The sequence below is a fragment of the Nothobranchius furzeri genome, chromosome 3, assembly GCF_043380555.1.
Source record: "Nothobranchius furzeri strain GRZ-AD chromosome 3, NfurGRZ-RIMD1, whole genome shotgun sequence".
Taxonomy (NCBI): Eukaryota; Metazoa; Chordata; class Actinopteri; order Cyprinodontiformes; family Nothobranchiidae; genus Nothobranchius; species Nothobranchius furzeri.
Window position 1 is genome coordinate 69,072,989 of NC_091743.1, and position 23,427 is coordinate 69,096,415.

At 41.6% G+C, this 23,427-nt stretch overlaps 4 protein-coding genes across 10 annotated transcripts in view; 3 read left to right on the forward strand and 1 right to left on the reverse strand.

The window, feature by feature from the left end:
- Positions 1-6,358, forward strand: LOC129152955 (voltage-dependent T-type calcium channel subunit alpha-1I-like). Its single transcript, XM_054731356.2, has 16 exons — positions 1-401; positions 485-618; positions 716-804; positions 1,058-1,217; positions 1,453-1,771; positions 1,895-1,987; positions 2,115-2,278; positions 2,489-2,540; positions 2,623-2,748; positions 3,599-3,747; positions 3,831-4,016; positions 4,124-4,241; positions 4,318-4,473; positions 4,556-4,657; positions 4,788-4,856; positions 5,031-6,358. Exons 1-16 carry the CDS (start codon positions 363-365, stop codon positions 5,160-5,162), a joined length of 2,088 nt encoding a protein of 695 aa, XP_054587331.2. The 5' UTR covers positions 1-362; the 3' UTR covers positions 5,163-6,358.
- Positions 6,359-7,053: 695 nt separating this feature from the next.
- csgr10h1orf74 (chromosome sgr10 C1orf74 homolog) lies at positions 7,054-9,160 on the reverse strand. 2 transcript variants are annotated; one of them, XM_015958667.3, is made up of 3 exons: positions 8,967-9,160; positions 8,356-8,478; positions 7,054-8,266 (listed from the first exon to the last, which is right to left on the reverse strand). In XM_015958667.3, exon 3 carries the CDS (start codon positions 8,055-8,057, stop codon positions 7,281-7,283), a length of 777 nt encoding a protein of 258 aa, XP_015814153.3. In that variant the 5' UTR covers positions 8,058-8,266; positions 8,356-8,478; positions 8,967-9,160; the 3' UTR covers positions 7,054-7,280. The 2 variants fall into 2 exon arrangements, with proteins under 2 accessions (XP_015814153.3, XP_054587345.2); XM_054731370.2 differs by having other exon boundaries at positions 9,058-9,153.
- A 17-nt stretch (positions 9,161-9,177) lies between these two features.
- mtss1 (MTSS I-BAR domain containing 1) overlaps positions 9,178-23,427 on the forward strand; it is a 73,343-nt gene continuing 59,093 nt past the window's right edge. The window contains exons 1-2 of one of the 3 annotated variants that reach the window (XM_054731324.2): positions 9,178-9,355; positions 12,178-12,263. In XM_054731324.2, coding sequence (XP_054587299.2) covers positions 9,262-9,355; positions 12,178-12,263 — 180 coding nt within the window. In that variant the 5' untranslated portion in view covers positions 9,178-9,261. The remainder of the gene's footprint in view (positions 9,356-12,177; positions 12,264-23,427) is intronic. The other 2 variants (XM_054731327.2, XM_054731338.2) reach the window with 2 other exon arrangements.
- LOC107385062 (E3 ubiquitin-protein ligase TRIM35) lies at positions 12,276-21,436 on the forward strand. 4 transcript variants are annotated; one of them, XM_070549476.1, is made up of 3 exons: positions 12,276-13,103; positions 19,011-19,201; positions 19,374-21,436. In XM_070549476.1, exon 3 carries the CDS (start codon positions 19,391-19,393, stop codon positions 20,873-20,875), a length of 1,485 nt encoding a protein of 494 aa, XP_070405577.1. In that variant the 5' UTR covers positions 12,276-13,103; positions 19,011-19,201; positions 19,374-19,390; the 3' UTR covers positions 20,876-21,436. The 4 variants fall into 4 exon arrangements, with proteins under 4 accessions (XP_070405577.1, XP_070405578.1, XP_054587338.1 ...); XM_054731363.2 differs by lacking the exon at positions 12,276-13,103 and adding an exon at positions 13,373-17,490; XM_070549477.1 differs by lacking the exon at positions 12,276-13,103 and having other exon boundaries at positions 13,372-19,248.

Genomic DNA, 23,427 nt, shown 5'->3' on the forward strand with positions numbered 1-23,427 from the left:
GATCGGCTGGGGTTGCTTTTTGTTATTTATTTATTTATTTATTTATTTTTTGTTTCTCATTCACAAACTTTCTCAATTCACAACTGGAAGCTTTAGAATTCCATGCTTCCAGGAAACTGGTACTGGACGAGCGTGAAACTTTTCATCTTTTAGATTAGAACTGAGGAAGCTTCTTAAATGAGACAGGACATGTCTTTGTGACAGAACTGAATGTTTAGGTACCTCTGGTGGGTTGTAATCTGTTTAATCTGTGCCTGTAATCTGTATTTGGATTATCTGAACATGTTCTGGCCTTAACCTTTTCCACGTTTTGGGACCTGCTCAAGGTGCTTGTAATCCTTACCAGCATTGTGAGCGTGAGCATGTACAGCCCCATCGGTGAGGAGCCCCAGCACCTGAGGGTACGTGCGAGCCCTGGCATATTCCCCACATCTGTTTAAGCTGTTTTATTATAATCCTGCTGTTTTTAACCATGTCTCCTCAGTTCATCAACCTCGGCTGCATCTGCTTCTTCATTTTTGACATGTTCCTGAAGATGGCGTCGCTGGGCATCTGCAGGGAGCGGGGTCACCTTCGTAGCATCTGGAACCGGGTGGAGTTATTTGTCCTGATTTTTGAGTGAGTGTTTACTTATTTACTATTTGCAGATGAAAAACATTGTTTAATTTTAACTGAAGTGACAGATTTAAAACGTTTAATTTTTTCCCCCCGTCAGGATCGTGGACTGCCTCCTTTTCTGGTCCCAGATGCACTTGAGGATCAGCTACCCACTAAAGGTGGTCAGACTGATTATCAGAGTGAGGGGTAAGTTGATGACGGAGCACAGAAGGACCTTTGTCTGCCACCATTCAAACACCAGCCTTCACTTTTAGTACTGACAAATCTATTTATAATGAATGGATTTGTGTTTAGATCCATCTAAGATCTAAACACATGTAGATTCATGAAAACGTATTCCTAGTGACTCGTAAATAACACGACGTTTGTGAGGAGCCACGAGGGGAAGGTTTTCGTCAAACATCTAAACATCTGGTTGTTTGTGTCTATATTCCTGTAGAACTGCGAAGGTGGATCAAGACTGTGGTGAAAATCATACCCATCATAGCAGAGTACATTCTCATGTACCTGTCTATGGTGTACATCTTCGGCACCATGGGGGTCCAGCTGTGGGCCGGCGACCTCCACCATCGGTGCTACACGAGCGGCCTGGACCTTGCGTAAGGCGATGATTTTGTCTGCTCCTCTCATCTCTCTCTGTTGGACCACTTCATGTGTGTTCCTTCTGCTGCTTTACAAACACTCATCCTTCAGCCCAGCGCATTTGTTTCACCCTGAAGATTTTGTGCCTTAGCGTAGAAGACAACTTTTATTTGATTTTAGATTTTGGATGTGACAGTCTTGTAAATGTTGCAGCCTATAATCTCTTCTTTCTGTTCTTTTCTAATCCCAAAGGTTGAAGCTGAACATGAGCAAGTACTATCAGTCCTCTCCTGATGAGTTCTCTGAGTTCCTCTGCTCGCCGAACCCCGACGGGATACGCCAGTGCAAGGACATTCCTCCGCTGCGCCAGAATGGACAGACCTGCATGTTGGCCCTGCCCAGTGCAAACTGGTCATCTGCACTACTGGCCAACAGCAGCGCCTTGACCAATTCAACAGCCTGCATCAACTGGAATGTCCTGTACAACGCGTGTCTTCCGCTGGGCCCAAATCCGGGGTTTGGGGGCATCAGCTTTGACAACGTTGGATATGGGATGCTCACCGTATACCAGGTGGGAATCAGCCTAAATCTGCCCACAGGTTCACGGTTTCTGACCCCTGTTTGATTATTTGTTGCATTTGTGAATTCTAATGCTTTAATAGACGTTACACATGATGTTTGTGATTTTAATCAGGTCACCACACTGGAAGGATGGACAACCATCATGAACTACGTGATGGACGTCTCCTTCGGGGCCAGCTTTTTGATTTTCTTCATCCTCGTTGGTGTAAGTATCTGCTTGACTTTTAAATACTGCTATTTTATGGGGTTTTGCACCAACATGGTTGTTGTCGTTTTACAACAAGCTAGGAGAAGATGTGACATTCTTCTCCTCTTTGTGTCCCTCTAATCAGAGCGTCTCCTTCCTCGCCATCAACACGTTCCAGGTGATCGTCGCCATTCACTTTGTGAAGGCTGACGATGATGATGAACCTGAACGTGAGAGGGGCTTCTTTGTGGACGGCTTGGACCTGCTGTACAGGATGAAGCTGTACTTGTGGGAGCATCGCTGCGTCAGGTACAGATGTTCACACAAACACTCATTCAGTCGGGTCTCTGGGAGCTGCTTTGGTCTCCAGCCGTCGCCCTGGACAGGTCGCCACGTAGAGACAAAGATGACACAAAAGCAGTCACACATTCACTCACACCACAGCAAATCCCATCACTGCTGAGGCTGAACGTGCACGGATGCAGCGTGATCCGCTCATTCTCTCTCTCTGTGTCTCAGATTGTCCACGGAGAGCGACCGCTGGTGGAGCAGCCAGAGCCGCTCACGTTCGGTGAGACTAAAACACGTTCAGCTAATAGATTTTTTTTTTGCTCATCCTCCAGCAACTCTGAACCCATTCTCCTCATTCCCAGTTTGACGCCCAGTCCCCGACCATGGAGAAGATTGAGCGTTTCCTCAACAGCGACTTGTTGGGGTGGATCCAAACGCTCACCATCCTCGCCAACCTCATCGCCATGTCCATTGAGCACTACGGCCAGGTAAGATCCTCTAAAAAGTTATTTTATCTGTTTTTGTTTTGTTCGATAATTGAATGTTTGACAGTGAAACACGCCGGTGTCATGCTCTGTGTCCCTTTGGTCCCCAGCTCCCTCCAGGTTCCCCTCATGTTCCCCCTAGTCACTTCACTTGTTTTTAGTTTTCTATTTGTTCAGATTATCTAGTCGTATCTCCTTTAGTGTGTTTCCTTCCCCATTTAGGTCATTAGTTTACTTATCTTTAGTTCTTCTGTGTCTTTGTTCTACAGTGTTTAGGTTTATTTTAGTTTAGTAGCTTTGTTTGACAGGATTACGGTCTGGTGTTCTCCCCTGCCTGTTTCTGCTCCTCCTCTCACTTTAGTCGTCTCGCCTTTGCCCAATTCCCTCAATCACCCAGCCCCTGTGTATATAACCTGTCTTGTCTCAGTGTTTTGTTGGTCCATTGTCTTTCAGTGTTGTTCTAGTTGCCTCCTGTGCTTTAGAGTTTTTTGTTACTCCTCCAAACCGCTCCTGCCTGTGTAGTTCTGGGTTCTTGTGTTTTGGGTCCAAGCCTCCTACCCTCAGCAGGACTGAAATGCACTTACAGATGAACACTCACACCGTCTAATTCTATGGAATGAAAAGCATGGTCATCAGGCTAATGATGAAACAGTCTAATGTTTTTATTAATATTGTCACCGAGGTTTTATTTTGGCTGCTTCTGTAGAAAGTAGACAGTTCTCCTCTGTCAACTCTCCACAATAAGAGTTTATAACAACTCCAAAAGTTTATCAATGTTTTCTGGTAAAAATGTAAAAACCAGCTGAGTGATCTCATGTTCATGATGTTCTTGACTCTGGATCTTCTCCTGAAGCCCGAGGCTCTGACTACAGCCCTGGACACGTGCAACTGCGTGTTCATCGGGATGTACTCAGCGGAGTTGGTGGTGAATGTCCTCCTGTACAGGATCGAGTACTTCACCGATTGGGAGAATGTCGTGGACCTCTCCATCATCATCATCGGGTAGAACAATCTCAGTCAACCTTTGCTTTTGAGAACTGATGGTTTATTTTTTGCTGTGATAACCATTTTTGTTGTTTTCTCAGCATCGTGGAAATCGTGTGGCAAACCGAGACCAGACTCTACGTCCTCCGTGCGTTCCGCGCCACTCGGATCAGCATGCTGTCCAACTTCTCTCCTAAGCTGAAGAGGCAGTGGGAGATCCTGAAGCGATCCATCAGGCAGTCGCTGCATCTCTCCATGATGTTTTTTTTCATAGTCTACATCTTCAGGCACGTACACACACACACGCACGCACGCACGCACACACACACACACACACACACACACACACACACACAATTTGCTATAATAAGGATCTGGCTGACTCTCGCTGCAGCATGTGGGGCATGACGTTGTTCAGCAGCGAGAACTTTCCACCGCGGGAGGTCAGAGGACTCTTTCATCCCCAGGCCAGCTTTGACTCGCTGTGGTGGTCCATGCTCACCGTCTTCCAGGTATTATTTCCTTCCTAATATTCAGTCGTGACTTGACTCCGTTTTTTATAAACGTTTATGTTTATTTTCATTTCAGATCATCACCGGGGACAGCTGGAACGTGATAATGTACAGTGCGATGCTATACAACTCTCCATACATCGCACTGTACTTTATCACCGTCATAACCATTGGGAAGGACCTCCTCCTAAGCTTCCTGGTGGGCATGGTCATGCTACGCTTTGACCGTACGGTATGAATCTGCTTCTGCACACCACCACAGAGCGTTTTCTTAATTGTAGCACAAGGAGCCTGAAATGTTTTGTTTTCCCCAGACATCATCATCATCTGTAGAGACCGACTCCTCCAGGTCCGAGTCTCGGTCGGACCCTTTGTCGGCCTCTTCAGGGCCACCAACTGGCTCGCCGTCTGGACCTGTAAGTTACTCTGAAGCAACCTGTCCTTTAAATCCACTATTTGAGCAGCAACACCACCTTGAGACGGGTGCATTCAAGTGCTGCTTTTTGAAATGCATCACTTTTCTCACACACACTTTTGTTTATGTAGACCCCCCAGTCCAACGGAAGTAACGGCAGCTGGCCCAGCATGGTGAGGGTCAACAGATGCCCAAGCAACGTAAGTCTGAGACGAGACTTTTGTCAAAGTTCAGATTTTTCACTTGTGTTTTAGTAACAGAGAGTTTGTCTTGTTTCTGTACATGAGTACGAACAAAGTGTGGTTACTGGAAGTCTCTAAGATGATTTCAAGATCCTGTTAGTAAAGTGTGGTTACTTGTGTTTTTCTGCACAGGCACTGAGATGCTCCAGCCAGAGGAGTAGCGCCGGGTTCCAGAGCTGCTCAGAAGATGGGAGGAGCCCCATGACCCGGAGCAGCTCAAAGGTCAAGAGGAGCCCCAGGGTCCAGGGCAGCTCCAACGTTTAAGAGGAGCCCCACGACCCGGAGCAGCTCAAGCCAAGAGGAGCTCCAGGGCTCAGAGCAGCTCAGACATTTAAGAGGAGCCCCAGGGTCCAGGGCAGCTCAGACATTTAAAGGAGTGCTGGGACCATTCAGTTAATTTTCTAGTTTCAATGTTCAAGTTAACAAAATGTTTAAATTTTGGTTATGAAGCTAAACTGTTGTAATGCTTTTGCTCATGGTGTCAAAACTAAAAACTTTGTTTTGTTTGAAAAAGTTGTCATGTATATAGCAACAGTTTGGTGTTTCTGGTTGTTTTGTTTAGATGTAATTAAAGGTTTGTAAGTGGCTCAAACATCAGGGTGTAGCATCCTCCTTTCCAGAGGCTTGGAGTTATGCACCGTGTTTCAACAAGGCTGCAACGTCACCACGGAAGATGAAGAGTCTTGTTTTTGGCCAGAATCATGCAGAGAGGACTGGCTGACCCCTTTAGGGCCCCTGAAGAAAAAGCTGCAGACACACTCGGATCTCCCAGCCTGTGGTCCTTCCAGCAGCAGAGAGCATCTACTTCAGCTTGTCTTCTCAGCAGAGTGAAGATCTGAAGTTTAAACATTTTGCCATAAAATGCAGAGACATTGAATTATGACTTAATATCTTTAGTATGTTTAAGTGATGAGTAATTAAGACACGTAAAAACAGTATTTTAAGCTTTAAAATACATAATAGATGCTACTTGATGTGCCCTCTAGTGGAGGACCTGTGTACTACTGGTGGCTAGTCTGCTATTATGCATTGTTTTGCCTCAGCTTTGATGATCTGTTGCTCAGGGAAAAGCTCATTAAAAATGTGAAGAATGGTGAGCCCAATGTTCTTCACACAAACATCCACCAAACATTTACCTCTAAAGCTGCACTTGGTGAAAATGGATCAACCCTTTCCATCCTTATGGAGGCCCACAATTTTGTCTCTGGCATATTTAGACATGAGAGATGGCTGAACAAAAGGTGAATTAGGCATAATATGTCTCTTTTAAATTAGATAAATGGTTTTAAAGGGTCAGAAAATTATGTTTACAAAAAATGTATATGCCAAGTTCTTTAACTGCCTTTATTTCTATAATTTAATAAAATAGCATTTTATATAAAGTGGAAACAGAAACTACTGTAGTGAGAACATTTGTTCTTTGCAAAAATAGGGCCTGTAACTGTAGCTGAGATTAGGATTCTCATGTTAACTTAGTTTGGTTTTGGGAAGCTTTCTGATTGTCTTCATAATGTATTTAATAAACACGTTCATTGAGACATCTGGTGAGCATTGTCTTATGAAATCTGCCACTCAAAGATGAAGTTTGTGCAAAATCTTCTCAAGATTAAACACCTTCATGTGCAAGTTCAGAAATTTGTACTAAATTTTCTTACTGCTGGTGAAAAAGGACTTGAATTCTTAAAGATGCACAAGTTAACAGGATCTGTTTTACAAAGAATTGATATTATTGATGAGCATTTGTTAGCCAAACCCATAGTTTCTTGTTTCCTGATAAACGGATCATTAATCTGCATTTACAAGCTACAGATACAATAAAAATCCAAAGTACGACTCATCTGGACCAAAATGCATCTGGGTTGTTTTGTTGTTGCCCTCCAAAAATCCTGCACTAGATTAGGATCAAAGGCATATTTAATCAAATTTGAGTTGCTACATTTAATTACTTTGCTTCACGACTCAAACATCTGATAAATCTAGATTTTTTAAAAAAGTGAAACAGGAATGAAATCATGAATCTGTCAATCCTATCAAGAATAAATGTTTTCAGGTTTTTATGGTCCAAACTTTTTCTAATGAGCCAAATTTAGTTTCAGAGGGCCAAGCAAATGTTGCTAATTATTATATCTTTAGAGCCAAAGTATTCACAGAGGCATTACTGGATTGTGTTCTTTTAATGACCGTTTAAGCTCACATTATTTATGTGTACTTGTCAAAAGAATGTGGCATGTGAAATTTCCCATCAGACAATTAATGAAAATAGGTTTTTTTCCCCACACTTAAATGGTACAAAATGAAGAAAATGACCCAATTCAATGTTATTGCACCTAGCTTTAGATTAAAAGAATACCGATTTTATATTAAAACAGACTTTTACCAGCATCACAAACAGACTGATGGCAGAGAGACCGTGGCTTGACTAATCCTCAGATCCTTCAAGATGCGCTGCTGTTTAAATCTTTCTTGCAGACGAAGCTCCCAGTCCTCCAGCTTGGACTGTGTCTCTTCCTGCAGAGCAGCTGGGAGGGTGAAGGAATACAGGCAACATCTGTGATGGGGGCCATCTGCCTGCCATGACGCTGAAGCCGTTATAACCATCAGAGGAGTCATGGACAGACAATTTTCAAAGCGCTCGGTCTGATCGAACCAGTAAGTGACGGGGAAACCCAGTAAGACTCCAAACACTGCGCACAGGTTCCACTCCTCAGATTTCTCAACATAAAGAGGTTTCTCAGCCTCTTCATGTTCCAGAAGCAGGAGCAAATCCTCCATCACACTCTTCAGTTCTCCTCTCTGTGAGTTAAAAACAGCAGGTTGGTCCAGCGAGTGGCAAACATCAATAACAGCCAAGCTGTCATCATGGAGCACCCGCTCTAGATTTGATCTGACCGCTCCTGTGTTGACGATGAGACTGTTTCCATTTAAATCCAGAGTGAAAAGGGATTCAGACACAAGCTGGAGGGATTGCAAGGAGCTCAGATACTGCTGGACCTGTGTTGCACAGGCGCCATTACTGTCATAAAGAAGAGCAGGTTTCAACCCCGCCTCCACAGCCGAGACATGCGCAGCGAGGTCCAGACTCTGAGGAACAGACAGAGATTTTCTACCAGCAGACAGATATTTGTGGGCTACGTCTACATAAAGGTCCTGAACTGACATGGCTGCATAAAATCACAAATTTAAAGTCCTTAATGGGTGAACATCTAGCAGTCAGTCTGACTAAAAGATCACACTCACAAAGATGCTATTTAAATGTAATTATTTGTTTTAAGATAATCAGAGGTGAGATGATTTGTTTCCAAAGTAGCACAAGAAATATTTCTGTATTTATTGGAGTTGTTTGTTTCTTCTTTGTTGGTTTAAGATGCCTAAAAGACAAGAAACATGTCAGTTAGAAATAAAGCTTTTAACTTTTACAGTAATTGGATTGTTTTAGTGTAACTGAGAAGATAATCACCATCATCCTGGCTTAACTGTGACACATTAGGTCACTGGCTGAGGAGACATCAAGTCAAAATCTGAGAGATTTCTTGCAACCCTGACGCCTGCAGCAAACAAGCCTACGTTGACCAGAAGATTCCTAAAAATGTAAACAAGACATTCAAAGATCGCACAGTAATTTATAATAACCAAGAACAATCAGAGGCCTCATTCCACATTTAGGACAGCTAAAACTTCCTGAATCTTGAGCAATTAGTTTCTGGAACCGAAACTATAAGGCAATTATGAGGTTTAAGAATGTTTTTAAACAGATGTTAGTTTTGTCTTAAATTATAACATAAAAAAACTAAAAATATAACATGTTAGTTGATTTTAAAAATGCCTAATGACAAATAACCCCAGAGCAACAAATATGTATAGTTTACGTTTAATTTTCATTTGAAACAGTAAACTCTTTGCACAAAGAATAAAAAAAACATCATTAATAATTTAATTTAAAATCAAACTGTCATTTCTGAATGTTTTAGCTGAGGAGTTACATTAATCTGACTGTGAACGAGGGCAAACAGAAGTGTGTGCTAATGCTAACGGCACAGCTAGCCATCGCACAAACGCATTAGATTTTACATTTCCTCATGTTCTGGAGTCATTTCTTCTGTTGCAAACCGACAGGTAGAGCTGACCCACTAAACCACATTGAAAGAAGAGCCATTTTCACATTTGGTCGACTCATCGTACAGCGAAGAGCCAAAGGAAAAGATCCCAGCAGAAGTTAAAGGGGGAACAGTAAAGATGCGACACAAGTACGGTGTCCGAGAAGGCTCAACCCGTGAACGTCCTCGTTGTGCCTCGTTCGCGTAAATATTACATGACCAAAGATGTCTGCGACAAGATATCGTCGATTTTTAAAGCTGTGTGAGGAATGGCCCCGAGACGAGACCAAAAAGTCCCGCGATTTGGGAACATTTCTGTGGCAAAGAGTCGCTTCTGCGTTCCGCGAGGGCGAAAACACGCAGGTAAGAGGTCACGCGGCCTAATTTATAAATTAGGAAGTTTGAACATTAGAAAAGAGGATTGTGTTTTTTATCAGTTGTGTCAAAATCCCTTACATACTTTCTTATATTCCTTAAGAGAACATTCAATGTTATTAAATTTGTATTTACAATTCTTTAGCTGTAATATTTCACAATCTTTATCCATAAAATCGTGTACAAAGATAATTCCTTGATCAAACCACTGCTGGTTTAACAGACTTTCTGTTTGAAACAATTACTCGATTATTCCACTAGGTGGCACAATGTGTGGTAAAATTATGGATAAATACCATCTTCCAATAATGCAATACTTGTTTATGAAATTCAGACCATTTAAAAGGCAATTTAGTGATTTCAAAGTCACATTTCAAAAGAAAGTTTTGCCCACCAAACATCTTGAAGACATTTTTTGGAATATGAAACCAAATTGACTCTGTCTTTATCAGAAATAACTGAACAGCAGGTCTGAGCTGCTTCTGAAACCACCTTTTTGTTCCACTGCTTGTTGGTTTGATTAGATTTTGACAAGAGAGGAAGGCAACAAGAGTCAGAGATGAGGTGAGTGTTGGTGGACCAGTGAGACGAGAACAAAGGACAAACATTTACAATTCAAACTGAAGACAAAATCCAGCTGACAGGATTTTTTATAGCCATGTAAATATTGCCTGCTGGTGGTGGTCGGAGGGACCGGTGGCGCCAGTGCTCGGCAGCCTCGCCTCTGTCAGTGCGCCCCAGGGCAACTGTGGCTACGTCGTAGCTCATCACCATCAGTGTGTGAATGTGTGTGTGAATGGGTGAATGATACACTGTAGTGTAAAGCGTTTTGGAGTCCATACTCTGAGAGGCACTACACAAGTACGGGTCATTTATCATTTATTTTGATGACATCAAAACAAATTTGACATTGTTGCCCAAATCATTTAGCAGAAAATAAACTGAAAGCAGCAATGATGCTCTGCTGGTCCCAGTAACAAACTGGTATGAGGTTACCCTCCACACAGGCACCTCCTGGCAGCCCTCTCCCACTCCTCCCCCTCCTCCACCCATCTCTCAGCTGAACTCTAACTCCAGCTCTCCACCTCCTGGACAAAAGCAGAAAGTGTTTCAGTGTCTCAGATGACAGATCATCAGTGATTCTGTGTCGATAACCTTATAGTCTATGGTGAGTTGTACCCTTTTAATCCCACTATGGTGATGATTTATACACAAAAATATAAAATCCTTCTAAATGTTGCATGTTTGGTCAGCCAGATGTTTGACACAGAGGTGAGGAATATTTGATTCCCAAACATAAGTGAAAATAAAACACTGATTTATCCTCTGAAACTGATGTTTGAACAGAAACATTTCAGCAAGTGACGCTGTCTCACCCCAGGAGCTGTTAGACAATAAAACATAACTATGGGCTGTAATAAGCTACAAGAACAACTGGTGATGAGTTGTTTATGAGACACAAGTCAAGTTAGAACACATGTAAACATCTGTAGAACAAAACAACCTGCAGCTGCTGAAGAAAGAAAGGAACACACTGCTCAAGGTTTTGAGAGAGAGAGAGAGAGAGAGAGAGAGAGAGAGAGAGAGAGAGAGAGAGAGAGGGAGAGGGAGAGAGATGGACTGATGCGCTGAAGGAGACAAAGGTGCATGTTTAACAAGTCGCATGTGAAAGAGTGTGTGTGTGTGTGTGTGTATGTGTGTGTGTGTGTGTGTGTGTGCGTGCGTGTTTAAACCAAGGTGGTTGCATTAAAAATTTATTCAACAAGAAGTTTTGGGTGAAATAAGAATAGAATCCTTATTTTGTGCAGGTTTTACATTTCTGATCTGATCTTAAAGGTGTGGGTCACTGAAAAAACATTTTTGATGATTATTTCTGATTCTAACAGATCACTCTGAGTGTTTCATGCAGACTGAACATGAAAATAGTCTCCTACACCTATCTCGTGTATTATCTTCTGATAGAAAACAGACGGTGAAACTCTAGGATTAGAAAATCCTGAGAGATCTACGTCACACTTCATGGACTCACCCATCTTGACTCACAACAGGGAAGGCTGTTGTTGGTTTAGGTCAAGGAAACAGCAGAGAACATCTCAGCTAGTAGAAGCTAATGTTAGCATTAGCTCCTCCACCACACAGCAGAACTCCTCAAGACTTGTGTTATTTGTGGAGATAAAACATCAACAATGCAGAGCAAACAGAGTCAGTGGTAGAGTTGTGTTGCTGTTAGCCAATCAGAGGTGAGATGTCCAAGCATCAGGAAACAAGATTTTAAATCCTGCAGTCTGATGCCAATGCAGAAGTGACAAAAATTGCGCCCCCCCTTCCCACCCCCAGCAGGGGCTGACTCCAGAAAGGAGAAAGCTCCCGTTGACTCATGTTAAAAATGCCCATTTCACACCACAAATGAACATGTTAACATCCTGGTTCAAAAGCCATCTTAGGTTCATTAGATCTAGTTTAGAGTCCTGACCACTCTGAGGGGGGGGGGGGGGGGGGACTTTTGTTGTATCTCATTCAGTTAGATTTAATTATGAATAATCGACAGGTAGCAGAAGAGCCGTCAGAGCTAGCGGCTTGTCCCTCTGCTTGCTCCAGGGAAGGCCTCAGCCTCTGCTTCAAGCTAAAAATGTTACAGCCTAGAAGGCAGGGAGTAGCAGAGTCGCTCAACCACAGTTTTCTGGCCAAAAGCTCCTGCTAACCTCCGTTAGCTTCAATTAGCTCAGTTAGCTCATAGCTGCATTGGCTCACAGTTGGATGGGTGTAAATAATCTGCCCCCACCCTCACAGCTCCATTTTTGTATTTTCAGAAAGTAATGAGATGTGTGATGCGGCCAAGATGGCGGTGGTGGGACCCGCCGACTGGACTTCAATTCAGCTCTTCAGAAACCTCCAGGTGATGGCGCAGAGGGTTTGTCCATCTTTTATAAACAGTCGATGTTGTGAACTTCCTGAATGGTATTAGTGTTTTCTCCAGCTGCTGCTCAAGCCTAAATCCTGCATTCCAGGTTAAAGCTGCAACAGCAAATTTGCCTCTGAACAATGTTCTAACATAGAAAAGCTATAAATATTTTTATAAAAAATTGAAATTAAATGAACAAAGTGGTTATCTCACATTTGTCTAAAAACCTGAACCAACAACACGTTTTGGACTGAAAGCAACCAATGGACCAATCAATTGTTGGTCTCACAGAACTGCTGGACTTCCCTGGGTCTTCCACTCATCACACATACACACTTACATATTCAACAACAACACCGCTGGTGTGAGAGGTTCTCCGCTCAATAATACCAGAGAAGGAGAAAAGTCATTCACACGCTGGTGATGATGAGCTACATTGTAGCCACAGCTGCCTTAGGGCGCTCTGATGGAAACAAGGCGCTGCTGGTCCCCCCGACCACCACCAGCAAGGTCACATTGGGTGGAACAGACTGAGCAGATTTCAAACCTGCAACCTTCAAGTTGTCGCACACTGGTGAAAATTGTTCTTTGCAATTGACCCATCCCCTGGTGGAGAGGTGAGCTGCAGACACGGCTGCGCTTTGGAACTATTTGGTGGTTTAACCCCCCCAGTCCAACCCCTTAAGGCTGAGTGTCAAGTGGGGAGGATCAAACCTACAACCTCCCGAGTACCGGACAACTCACTCTACCTCCTGAGCTACTGCTGTCCCTGGTTAAATCAACATAGATTCATCTGACTGCAACAGATTTACCTCCTCCGTTTTTGTTGCAAAGGTAAGGAAACCCCCACACAGTTCCCACACCAACAATGTGTCCTGCTCATGGATGTAATTTTGGGGGGGGACAGGGGGGACATGTCCCCCCCACTTTTTCCAAAGTCAAGTTTTGACCCCTGCACTTTTTACCATCCAAAAATAATATTACGCTATATTAAATTGACACTGGTTGAGCTGTAGGACCAAGCAGAAAACAACCGTTTGTGTTGAAGCCTGTTTCCCATTAGAGCATACTGTAAAGATACCCCCCCCCCCCCCCCCCCATGTCCCCCCCACTTCTAAAGTGAAAATTACGTCCATGGTCCTGCTACCGCCAGGATGAACTCCATCTTAGAGCCCACTGGTCCCTCCCATGAGTTTTGGACTCAGTGCATCCAGGTTTGCTCCCAGGTATCAGATGGCTTCTCACTTCAGGCTTTTCTTTTTGGTCCATTTCGACCTTGATGCACAAGAAAGGAGACAACATTCATCACCTGTATCGTTTAATTTGCTACATTTACTTAGAATGCATTTGAGTGATTTTATAGCAAATCTTTGTTAATTTCACAGTTTTAAATCAAATTATCTCATTTGTTTTCAAAAGATTGTACATTATCACTCAAACCATAAATGTTTCTACCACCCTCTGACAAGACAAGGGTTGGTGCAAATGAACTTAAGCACAAACCATGTACACCTCCATGAACTTTAATGAGCTACACACACCTGTCATTAATCTGCCACTTTTTCAAACTTGACTTTTTCAATATTTTCTGATACTTTATCCCTCTTAATGTCTCATCTCATCCAACTCACATGCTACTTTAATGCTTTTTCTTCATTCTCTGCACAGCTTATAGAAAAGTTGTCCTGTACTCTGTACATGAACACATGAGACTAATTAAAATTCTTGAATGCCTTGAATACCATGAGATAATGAGCAATAAGATCATGTATGGTATAGTATGATTTTGATTTCAATTGCCAACAACTTACTCTAAAACAGAAAGTCGGGTAAAGCACAAACAGTTTATAAGCTGCTTGAAAGACAATAAAAGAGCAAGTCTTCTGTCCGTGGCTTCAGTGAGTTTAGCCGTATTAAAAAGCACAAGAAAAACGACTGAATTGCTGAACCAAGTCTGTGAAGTATGTATTTCAAACAGCAGCAACCTAAAGTCAAAGCATCGTCTGTCATGTTGGGTGGCAATTTCTTGACGCACGACATGCAGAATCAATTCTCGGAAACAGGTCAATGTAAAAAGGTTTTATTGTAAATGAGTAACTAAGAGGAGTAACGGGGACAGATGAAGCTCTGCGGTGGTAGCAGGATTCCAGGGCGAGATTCTGAGGAGGGAGACAGAGTGAATATCCGGTGGCGGTGGGAATAATCTGAGAATTTGTAGTTAGGCGGGAGCTTACCGTTTTCCGGTAGAGACAAATATATGGGGAGGGGTTGGTCTGGCCCGGGTGAGCTGCGGAGATCCAGAAGGCGATGAAAAACTATTTTTCCAGGGATGAGGTAGGAGCGGAGGTTGATGAGTGCAGGTGAGCGGCTGAGAGTGGGCGGCCAGGGGAGGAGACAGTGTGATCTGGGTTGCAGGAGTCCGAGCTGGTTATGGAGATGGTGGAGTGTGGAGCGAAACCTGGAGGGGAGCAGGGAAGAGTAGTCAGGGCTTTTCTGGCGGCAGGATATCCAGCAAAATTCACAGGATCAAGTAAAGCACACAGGAACTAGCACACACACACAAAAAACCCATACAGGATCGAGACCAGTTAGAGGCTAGAGCTACCCAGAGTAATCATCCGGCGTGGTGTAGTGTTTGGGTTGGTGTTTTTGTGAACAGGGATGTGACGTCATGTGAGATGAGTTTGTCATTATCTTCTATTGTAATCTCTTTTGGTTCTTTTGCCAGTTCTATGCTATATTTGCAGTGTTAGTCTGTGTTGCCTAACGGGCTGATGATTTTGCTGATTTCTTTTGCCATGTTGTATGTTGGTGTACCTATGCTGTCTACTTTTAGTCTAAGTGGGGTGTTGTGTTTGTGTATTTTTGGAGTTCTGTAGATTCTTGGTATTATGTTTGCTGTAGGAATCCAGTGTTTGTACATTTTTTCTGTTATTTTGCCTTTTTCTTGTAATGGCTTCAGTCATTTTTTCATGTTTTTCTTAATGTTTTCCGTTGGGTCTTCTTTAAGTATTTTATTTGTATGAAGATGTTTGCAGCTGCAAATGAAACGTCAGCAAGGTAAAGAAAAACCTTATCTGTGTTTAAAAAAGAGCCAAAAATGGAATTAGAAGACAAACACAGCAAGAACGTACAAAAGTTGAATAACCTGTGCTTAAATCAATGAATTTGAAATGAATATTGTTCTTACAATGATTCATTTATATCACAAATCACTGTGTGTTTGATTTAACAAGTCCATCATTGCTTACACTCTTACACATTACAATAAGTTACATACGAAGGTTAAAAACATTTTTGTATCTGAAGGAAGGCGTGGCTTTCTGAGGAATGTTTTGGTAAAGCCTTCCAGAGATGGCACATTCTGATTTGCCAGAATGTCCAGAAATTATAACAAGGTAGTTTAATAAAACAGGAATTACTTCCCGAGTAATTCAGTTTCTGGCGGAGTTCCGAACCGGCCAAATCAGATCAAGCATCCTTGAGACATCTCTTTGACATACAGTCAAAACCCGTTTGCACGATGCAAGCTGACACAGCCAGACGGCTCCCTAAGAGCCACATCCACTTTGGACGCAAACAAGCATTCCAGCTACTGTTGTGACCTGGAGACATCTCAAGACTGTACGGGTCGTATCGGAGTTTAATCTACGAAATCCCAGTGCCGTGAGGTCCACTCGACTTCTGACAGTCCGGATTGCTGGGGGTCTCTACCAGGGTTTGTAGACACAAAAGATTGTGTTTGATGCTGTTTTATTAATAATCAACTCATTTTATAGCAGACAACTAATTCTTTTACACCCAGATTTCATAATTTCTTTCAGATACAAAGATTCTGATAAACATCTAGATTACATGACACCACCTCACACATCACATTCCATCACCGCATATCCACTCCATCACATCTCATTATTCATATCTTGTCATGTATAATCAGTTGTTTAGAAAAGAATAAAATTCCTTTTTAACTATACTTGACTCTGTCTGAAGTAATACAAAGTGTGTTTATGGTCCCTGAGCAAGTAAATTTAATCTTGAGATTAAACATTCAAATATCAATCAGATTGATATTTCATATTTATATGGAATCATCACATCTTATTGGTCATAATTAATTTGCAGTTGTCACGTTATAAAGTGTGACCGCTACAGTGGTCATACAAAATAATAGATGTAGTAGTTTCTGTTGCAGGGTGTATTCCTTTTTGCTTCAACCCATTTCAGGAAAACTGCAGATTTTCTGATCTAAGTTATATATTATTAACCTTAATTTCATGTTAAGGAGTTAAACAAGTGTTTAATAAAACGCAGCCTTGTGAAAATTCTGGAAATTGTCCTTCTGTTCATTGAGCTAGTGATTAAATTCGTACTTTTTAGGGGGGTGTACTCATTTATGCTGAGCACTGTAGTGCATTATTAGGCATTAATAAAGTATTAAAGTATGAACAACTGCTTAACCATATTACATAAAGCGTTACTAGTAGACACCCCCCTAGCCCTTTAACCTAACCATAGATAATAATAACGTTATTAAAGGGACCCTTACTGTAAAGTGTTACCAACATTTTAAACACAAGAAATAACAATTATATAAGTTCTCTATTCTAAAAGAAAATATTTCGGATTGAAAAGATTTCATTATGTCTAAAATTCAAGTCATCATTTTTTTTTGTTTTTTCAGTAACTAATGTTGGCTACCCCAAATACTTCAACAACTCTTGGAGTGTTTTTCCATGAAGTCAAGATTTCTGAGCTTTTGTTTGGTGTCTAAAGATTTGGGTTTTGAACTAGAACATATTCAGGACGTGTGGAATTCAAAAAACAAGGAAAATTTGTATTTCTGAAACCAAATGCTTTATGTCACACCTAGAGTGGATGATTTTATAAGTGGTTTGATTTACAAACGGAATAAAAGTGTACTTGATGATAAAAATGTGCTTTCCTGGTCAAGAGTTTGACGAATACATCTTTTTGGTTTTACCTGGTTTTCGGTGCGCGGGGCGTGTGCGGCTGCGCAGACAAATACACACTCTGATTGGTCAGCATTCCATTTTGCCCCACCTCTATTTTCAAATGCGTTCATTTGATTGGTTCTCGTTTGTTCGTTTTCTTTCGTCCCTGAAGAATGGAATGAACATTACTTTACTGGTTCCTGTGATTAGCGTATCGCCTCTAATGGAGAATTTAACATTGTATGGAAAAGAGTTGGTGCAAGTAGGTAAGTTTAAATATTTAGGAGTAATATTTGATAAAAAGTTAATATGGAAGGATGATATAAATGAAATAGAGAAAAGATGCAAAAAAGCAATAAATATAATGAGGTGTGTGAGAGGATATGATTGGGGGGGCTAGTGCTCAGGTATTAAATTACATGTACAGTGCAATGATACGATCAGTGATAGATTGTAGTTCAGCATCTAAAATATTAATGAAAAGGATTGAAATCATACAAAGTCAAGCATTAAGAGTGTGTTGTGGAGCAATGAAAACTACACCTATTGTGGCACTACAGGTAGAAATGGGAGAGATACCAATACAGCTTAGAATAAAACAGATAGCTTTAAATTATTGCACAAGTATACAAGGGTGTGAGGACAACGAACACATGGCGAAAAGGGCACTGGGTCCGTGTTGGGAAAATGAGAAATTGAAGAAGGAATATGGTAGCTGGAAAGTGCAAGATTGGGCAAAAGAGAGTAAGATCCAAGATAAAGTACAAATTAAACAGTTTTTATATACAGTTAATCCAAAATGGATAGTTCCGGAAGTGTGTGTTGATAGTATTTATGATAAAATGAGAAGCAGTGGGGGAAAAGGAAATTGGGATAAAATTACAGCAGATAGATTAAAAAGCTATGAGTCTTTTGTGCATATATTTACAGATGGATCAAAGAAACTGGGAGGGGAAAAAACGGTTTTGCATTTGTAATATCACATATAGGAGTAGTAGTTAGGGAAAAAACTCCAGATCGTTTATCTGTGTACACAGTGGAGATGATAGCTATATTATTTAGTCTTCAATGGATGGAACAAAATAGAATTAAAAAAGGAATTATATGTACTGATTCGTTATCTGTATTAGTGTCAGTTGAATTAATGTCTACCAAGAGTCGAATAGATGTATTATATGAAATATATGAGACCATATAGATTAAGGAAACTGGGTACAGAAGTTAAATTTTTATGGGTGCCGGCACATAGAGGAGTAGAAGGAAATGAAATGGCAGATTATTTTGCAAAAAAAGGCAATAAGAGAGAGAGAAATAATAAATATTGCATATAGTGCCGCTGAAATTAAATTAATCTTAAAGTGCATATAATGGAAGAGTGGCAAAGAATGAAAGGGGAGAGAAAGGAAGACATTTGTTTCAGATACAAGGGAAAGTAGGAACATGGAAAAATATAAGAATGAATAGTAGAGATCAAAGGATGGGGCATACTGGGCTTAATAATACAATGCATCTGATAGGGAAACATCCCACCAGTTTGTGTGGATGTGGAGTGGGGGGAGAAACAGTGGAACATGTTTTGTGTGACTGCATAAAATATGAGGAAAGTAGAGGACAACTCAGGGAGAAATTAAGAGACATAGGAGGTGGAGTGATGACTGTAAGGAATTTGGTGAAGAAAGGAATTATAAGTTGGTTGTTGGGTATCTAAAGCACTGTGGTCTGTTGAATAGAATTTACTTTTGTTTTGTTGTTGTTTTTTTCGCTCTTACTCCGACTCACACTCCAGCACAGTAGGTGGCGGAAATGCACCTAGAAGTTAGATGCCACCCGCCAATAAACAAGAAGAAGAAGAAGAAGTGTGTCGCCTCGTTTCGCTCCACGGAGCAAGTTTACCTGAAACTGATGCAAATAATTTGCGAAGCGACTCAAAGTCATTGAAGCAGGAAGCAGAAGTTTTGCTGAGAGAAGACCCTGACGGTAACTCACCTTCTTTTCTTGTCTGCTGCTGACTTTAACTTCCTAATGTGAGTTTTTCAGGAGTCTAAAATAACATCTGAAAATTGGCTAATTTCCTTTATTTTTACTTTCTGTTGCAACCATCGACATAAATATACGTTACAACCATAGTGTTTCTGCTGTGTTTATTTAGCGCTCGTTTGACACAAGATGGCGTCTGCAGTGATAGAGGAGGAGCTCAGCTGTCCTGTGTGCCAGGACATCTACAAGGACCCCGTCCTGCTGTCCTGCAGCCACAGCTTCTGTCGGGAATGTTTGGAGAAATGGTGGAGGCTTAAAGACACACGTGAGTGTCCTGTGTGCAAGACCACATCAGACCGGAAGCAGCCAACAAGTAACTTGGTGTTGAAGAACACGTGTGAGGCGTTTTTACTGGAGCGGGAGAGACAAACCTCAGCAGAGGTTGATCCTTTGTGTCGCCGGCACTCAGAGAAACTCAAGCTGTTCTGTCTGGACCACAATGAGCTGGTGTGTCTCATCTGCAGGGACTCGGATGTCCACAGAAACCACAGGTTCAGACCCAGCAACGAGGTGTCCCGGGACCGCAAAGAGGAGCTGCAGAAGTCCCTCACACCCCTGCAGGACAAACTGGGGGTTTTCAAACGTGTCAGGGAAAAATATGAAGAAACTGCAGAATACCTCCAGGTTCAAGTCCGACACGCTGAGGCAGAGATCCAGTATGAGTTCAAGAGGATGTACCACTTTCTGCAGAAGGAGGAGGCGACCAGGATTGCTGCTCTGAAGGAGGAGGAGAGGAGCAAGCGTCTGATGGTGAAGGAGAAGACCGATAATCTCGATACAAAGATTTCAGCTCTTGCTGATGCAATCAAAGCCACAGAGACTGAGATGACATGTAACGATGTCACTTTTCTGCAGAACTATGAAGCTGCAGTGGAGAGAGTCCAGTCCTACTCCCTGCATCCAGACCCACAGCCAATTCCAGGAGCTCTGATCAATGAGGCCAAACATCTGGGCAATTTGGGCTTCAGTGTCTGGAGAGGGATGAAGGGGTTGGTGTCCCACACACCTGTGGTTCTGGATCCAAACACGGCTGAAGCAGGACTCATCCTGTCCAGCAACCTGACCCGGGTGAGTCGAGGAGAGAAATGGAAAGTTCCTGATAACCCTGAGAGGTTTGAGTGTCATGGGGTCGTCATGGCCTCTGAGGGCTACGTGGAAGGTATTCACAGCTGGGTGGTTGAAGTCGGAGACAACACGGCCTGGTTTGTCGGCGTGGCAACAGAAACCTTTCAAAGGAAGGGACGCGTCAACATCAGGTCTGGATTGTGGGCTGTAGCTTTTTCCAAAGGGAATTACAGCATCATCTCCCATCAGAGTCCCACCATTTACCACCCAAAGAGGAAGCTGTGGACCATCCGTGTCCAGCTGGACTTGGAGAAAGGGAGCTTGACGTTTTCCGATCCCATCACAAGAACCAACATCCATAGCTTCTCTCACTCCTGGACTGAGAGGTTGTTCCCTGTGTTTTACACAGGAAGTGAAATCCCTCTGCAGATCTTACCAGTGGTGTTGCGCAATGATGGACCGTATGATGACAGTGATAATGACTGGGATGAAGGGGATGATCGGGACAGGAATGGAACATCAGACAAGCAGCATCAACAAGCTGAATAAGAAATAACTCTGTAATAATACTGTTATGTTTGGCATCTCAAAGTTGTAGTTTGTTAAAGATTCAATAATTTTAAAGGAGAGCCTGAAGTTAGACGAACATTTTATTTTGAAAGGGCTTGTTTTGAAATAATGAGGTTCAGTTTTAGCGAATTAAAAGAGGTCAGCTGCAGGAAGCTGCTCGGTTTTTATCTTCTCTTAACTGAAACAGTTTTGAAGCTGTGCAGCGTTTTAATCAAAACAAAATTTTCAGAGAAATGGCTCCAAATAAGGAAACCTACGTTACGATGAAGTAGAAATCAGGATGGAAAGAATCTCCTAAAACAGCACGACTCAGAACATTGAATCAGCCTGAGTAAGACCAAATCTCAACAGGAAATGCCAATTTATTGTGTAATTTGTTAGTTTATAGAAATAAAAAAGAATTTTCAGTTTTTACATTTATATTCAGACATTCTCTTTATATTTCAGAAGCTGATTATAACACTTCTCTGTTCTATTAGTGTTCTGTTAGAACCTTTTCATCTGAGAATAAAATGAAATAAACATGCTGTCTGAAATATGGATTGTTTTTATGTCCAGGTGACCATTATAGGTGGAGTTTGTAATTTGTGCTGCAGCCACTTATTTTCTATAAAACACAAGTATGAAAAACACATTTTAGGTTAATGCAATACAAGATTATGGCATATTTTTACTGATACTTTCACATCTGAATACTTAATTTCTTTCCATGTAAGGTGGATTTTCTGAGTAAATTGTTATACTTATGGGTAGAAATGCACAAGCTATAATGCTTCACATTAATACATAACTAGTGTTTTAAAACAAACCTGATAGAACTGTCAAGATAAAATTAAATGGCTTCAAATGAACATTCTAGGCATAAATGTTTTTTATTTTATTTTGAAAAATATAAAGAATGAATGCTGAGTTGTTGCAGCACTTTTATTGAACTTACAGGTGAAACAAAAAATGAGAATGTGCAAAAGTTTGTCAGTAATCCATCTTAGACTGAGAGACCATCTAAGGCCCAATCTCAATACTCGCACTTGCACCCTCGCGCCCTTCAATTGCGCATTCCCGGCCAGGGCTGCAAAATCATTCCTTTCCTAATGATTTCAAAACAAGCCCTTTCCCGATTCTCAAATGCGGATGTTGACCACGCCCACTTCACATGCCCACAGCGATGCTGATCTCAGGCAAGATAATTACCCACAAGTCATTGCTGCAGGAGAAAAGGCTCAATTTCCTTTTCTGAAAATATGTATTTTCTAATAAAATTAGTTCATTTTAGGACGATTATTTGATGCTCTGGATGTTAGACAAAGCAACAATGAAGTTAAAGTTATTTCAAATAATTGCATTGTTTGTTTGAAAGTTGTTAAAGGTTTTTGAAAAAAGTTTCACAGCGACTAGTATCCCGGCATGCGTTGCGATCGATGACGTCATGCTCCCTGTCTCAATTCGGCAATTATTTGCACACTTGTGTACTACGCGCACTTTCTCCAAGTGCACTTTGCTGAAGATCACAGGGTGCAGAGCGAGTATTGAGATTGTGTCTATGGCTCAGGAACTTGTTGCAGGTGTTTTGGATTAATTAACTGATTAGAGTGTGACACATATGAGTCTAGAGCATTGGACCTTTTCACAATATTATAACTGACATTTTGGATGTTGGGTTTTCATCAGCTGTGAGCCATAATTATAACAAATAAAGACCGAAACATCTGGATTTGTATGGAACGAGTCTGCCTCAAATTAGTTTCACCTTTTAAGTTCAATTACTGCCATAAATTAACTTTTGCACCATATTTGCATTTTTTGTTAAGGGTGATGTAGTTACATTATTTCACCATCGGGTGGCGGAAGAGTGTAAGAAAAAAGAACCATAAACATTCAAGTTAAAGCCCCATTAATCATCATTACACACGTGAAAATACATCTGCATTTGACCCATCCCTATTGGGAGCTGCAGCAGTGGCCGGGCTCGGTAACCTTTGGGTGGTTTACCCGCCCAATCCAACCCCTTAAAGCTGAGTGTCATGCAGGATGGTTTTGGGTCCTAATTTTTAAAGTCTTTGGTATGACCCAATCATGGATTTGAACCCACAATCTCTCAGACTCAGAGCTGACACTTATACCACTCAGCAACTGAGAAAGTATCAAAGTTCGTCATTCAAGACAAAAATCAGTGACATTTTGGAACGAGCATAAACTACAGCCTGATTTGGTAAAAGTTGGGGTTTTAAGGCTTTAGGAGTTCTGCTGGGGGTTTAGACTAAATTATTAAACTTCAAGACAGGATTAGGAGGGCAATCTCATTTTAAAGTCGCATAATAAAATATCAATTAAATAAGATCAATGTATTGAGTACATTTAATATGCATACTAACATTTTACTATAGTTGTACAGATGTTTGTTTCTATGGAAACAGCACCACTTTTTACTTGGCGATTCAGCAAAACAAAAGAGAAAAAAACAGACGGTAAGTCTCACATGCTGTCTGTCACCATGGAAACCAGGCTAAGGGGGAGGCTGTAACTGTGACTCA

What these genes read in the sequence shown, in the direction of transcription:
- LOC129152955 (XM_054731356.2), top strand. Translation starts at nt 363, where the DNA reads ATGTACAGCCCCATCGGTGAGGAGCCCCAGCACCTGAGG. An exon ending in GGATGCTCACCGTATACCAG is followed by an intron (nt 1,772 to 1,894) that starts GTGGGAATCAGC and finishes GATTTTAATCAG; the next exon opens with GTCACCACACTGGAAGGATG. An exon ending in CTCTCCATCATCATCATCGG is followed by an intron (nt 3,748 to 3,830) that starts GTAGAACAATCT and finishes TTGTTTTCTCAG; the next exon opens with CATCGTGGAAATCGTGTGGC.
- csgr10h1orf74 (XM_015958667.3), bottom strand. Translation starts at nt 8,057, where the DNA reads ATGTCAGTTCAGGACCTTTATGTAGACGTAGCCCACAAATATCTGTCT.
- LOC107385062 (XM_070549476.1), top strand. Translation starts at nt 19,391, where the DNA reads ATGGCGTCTGCAGTGATAGAGGAGGAGCTCAGCTGTCCTGTGTGCCAG.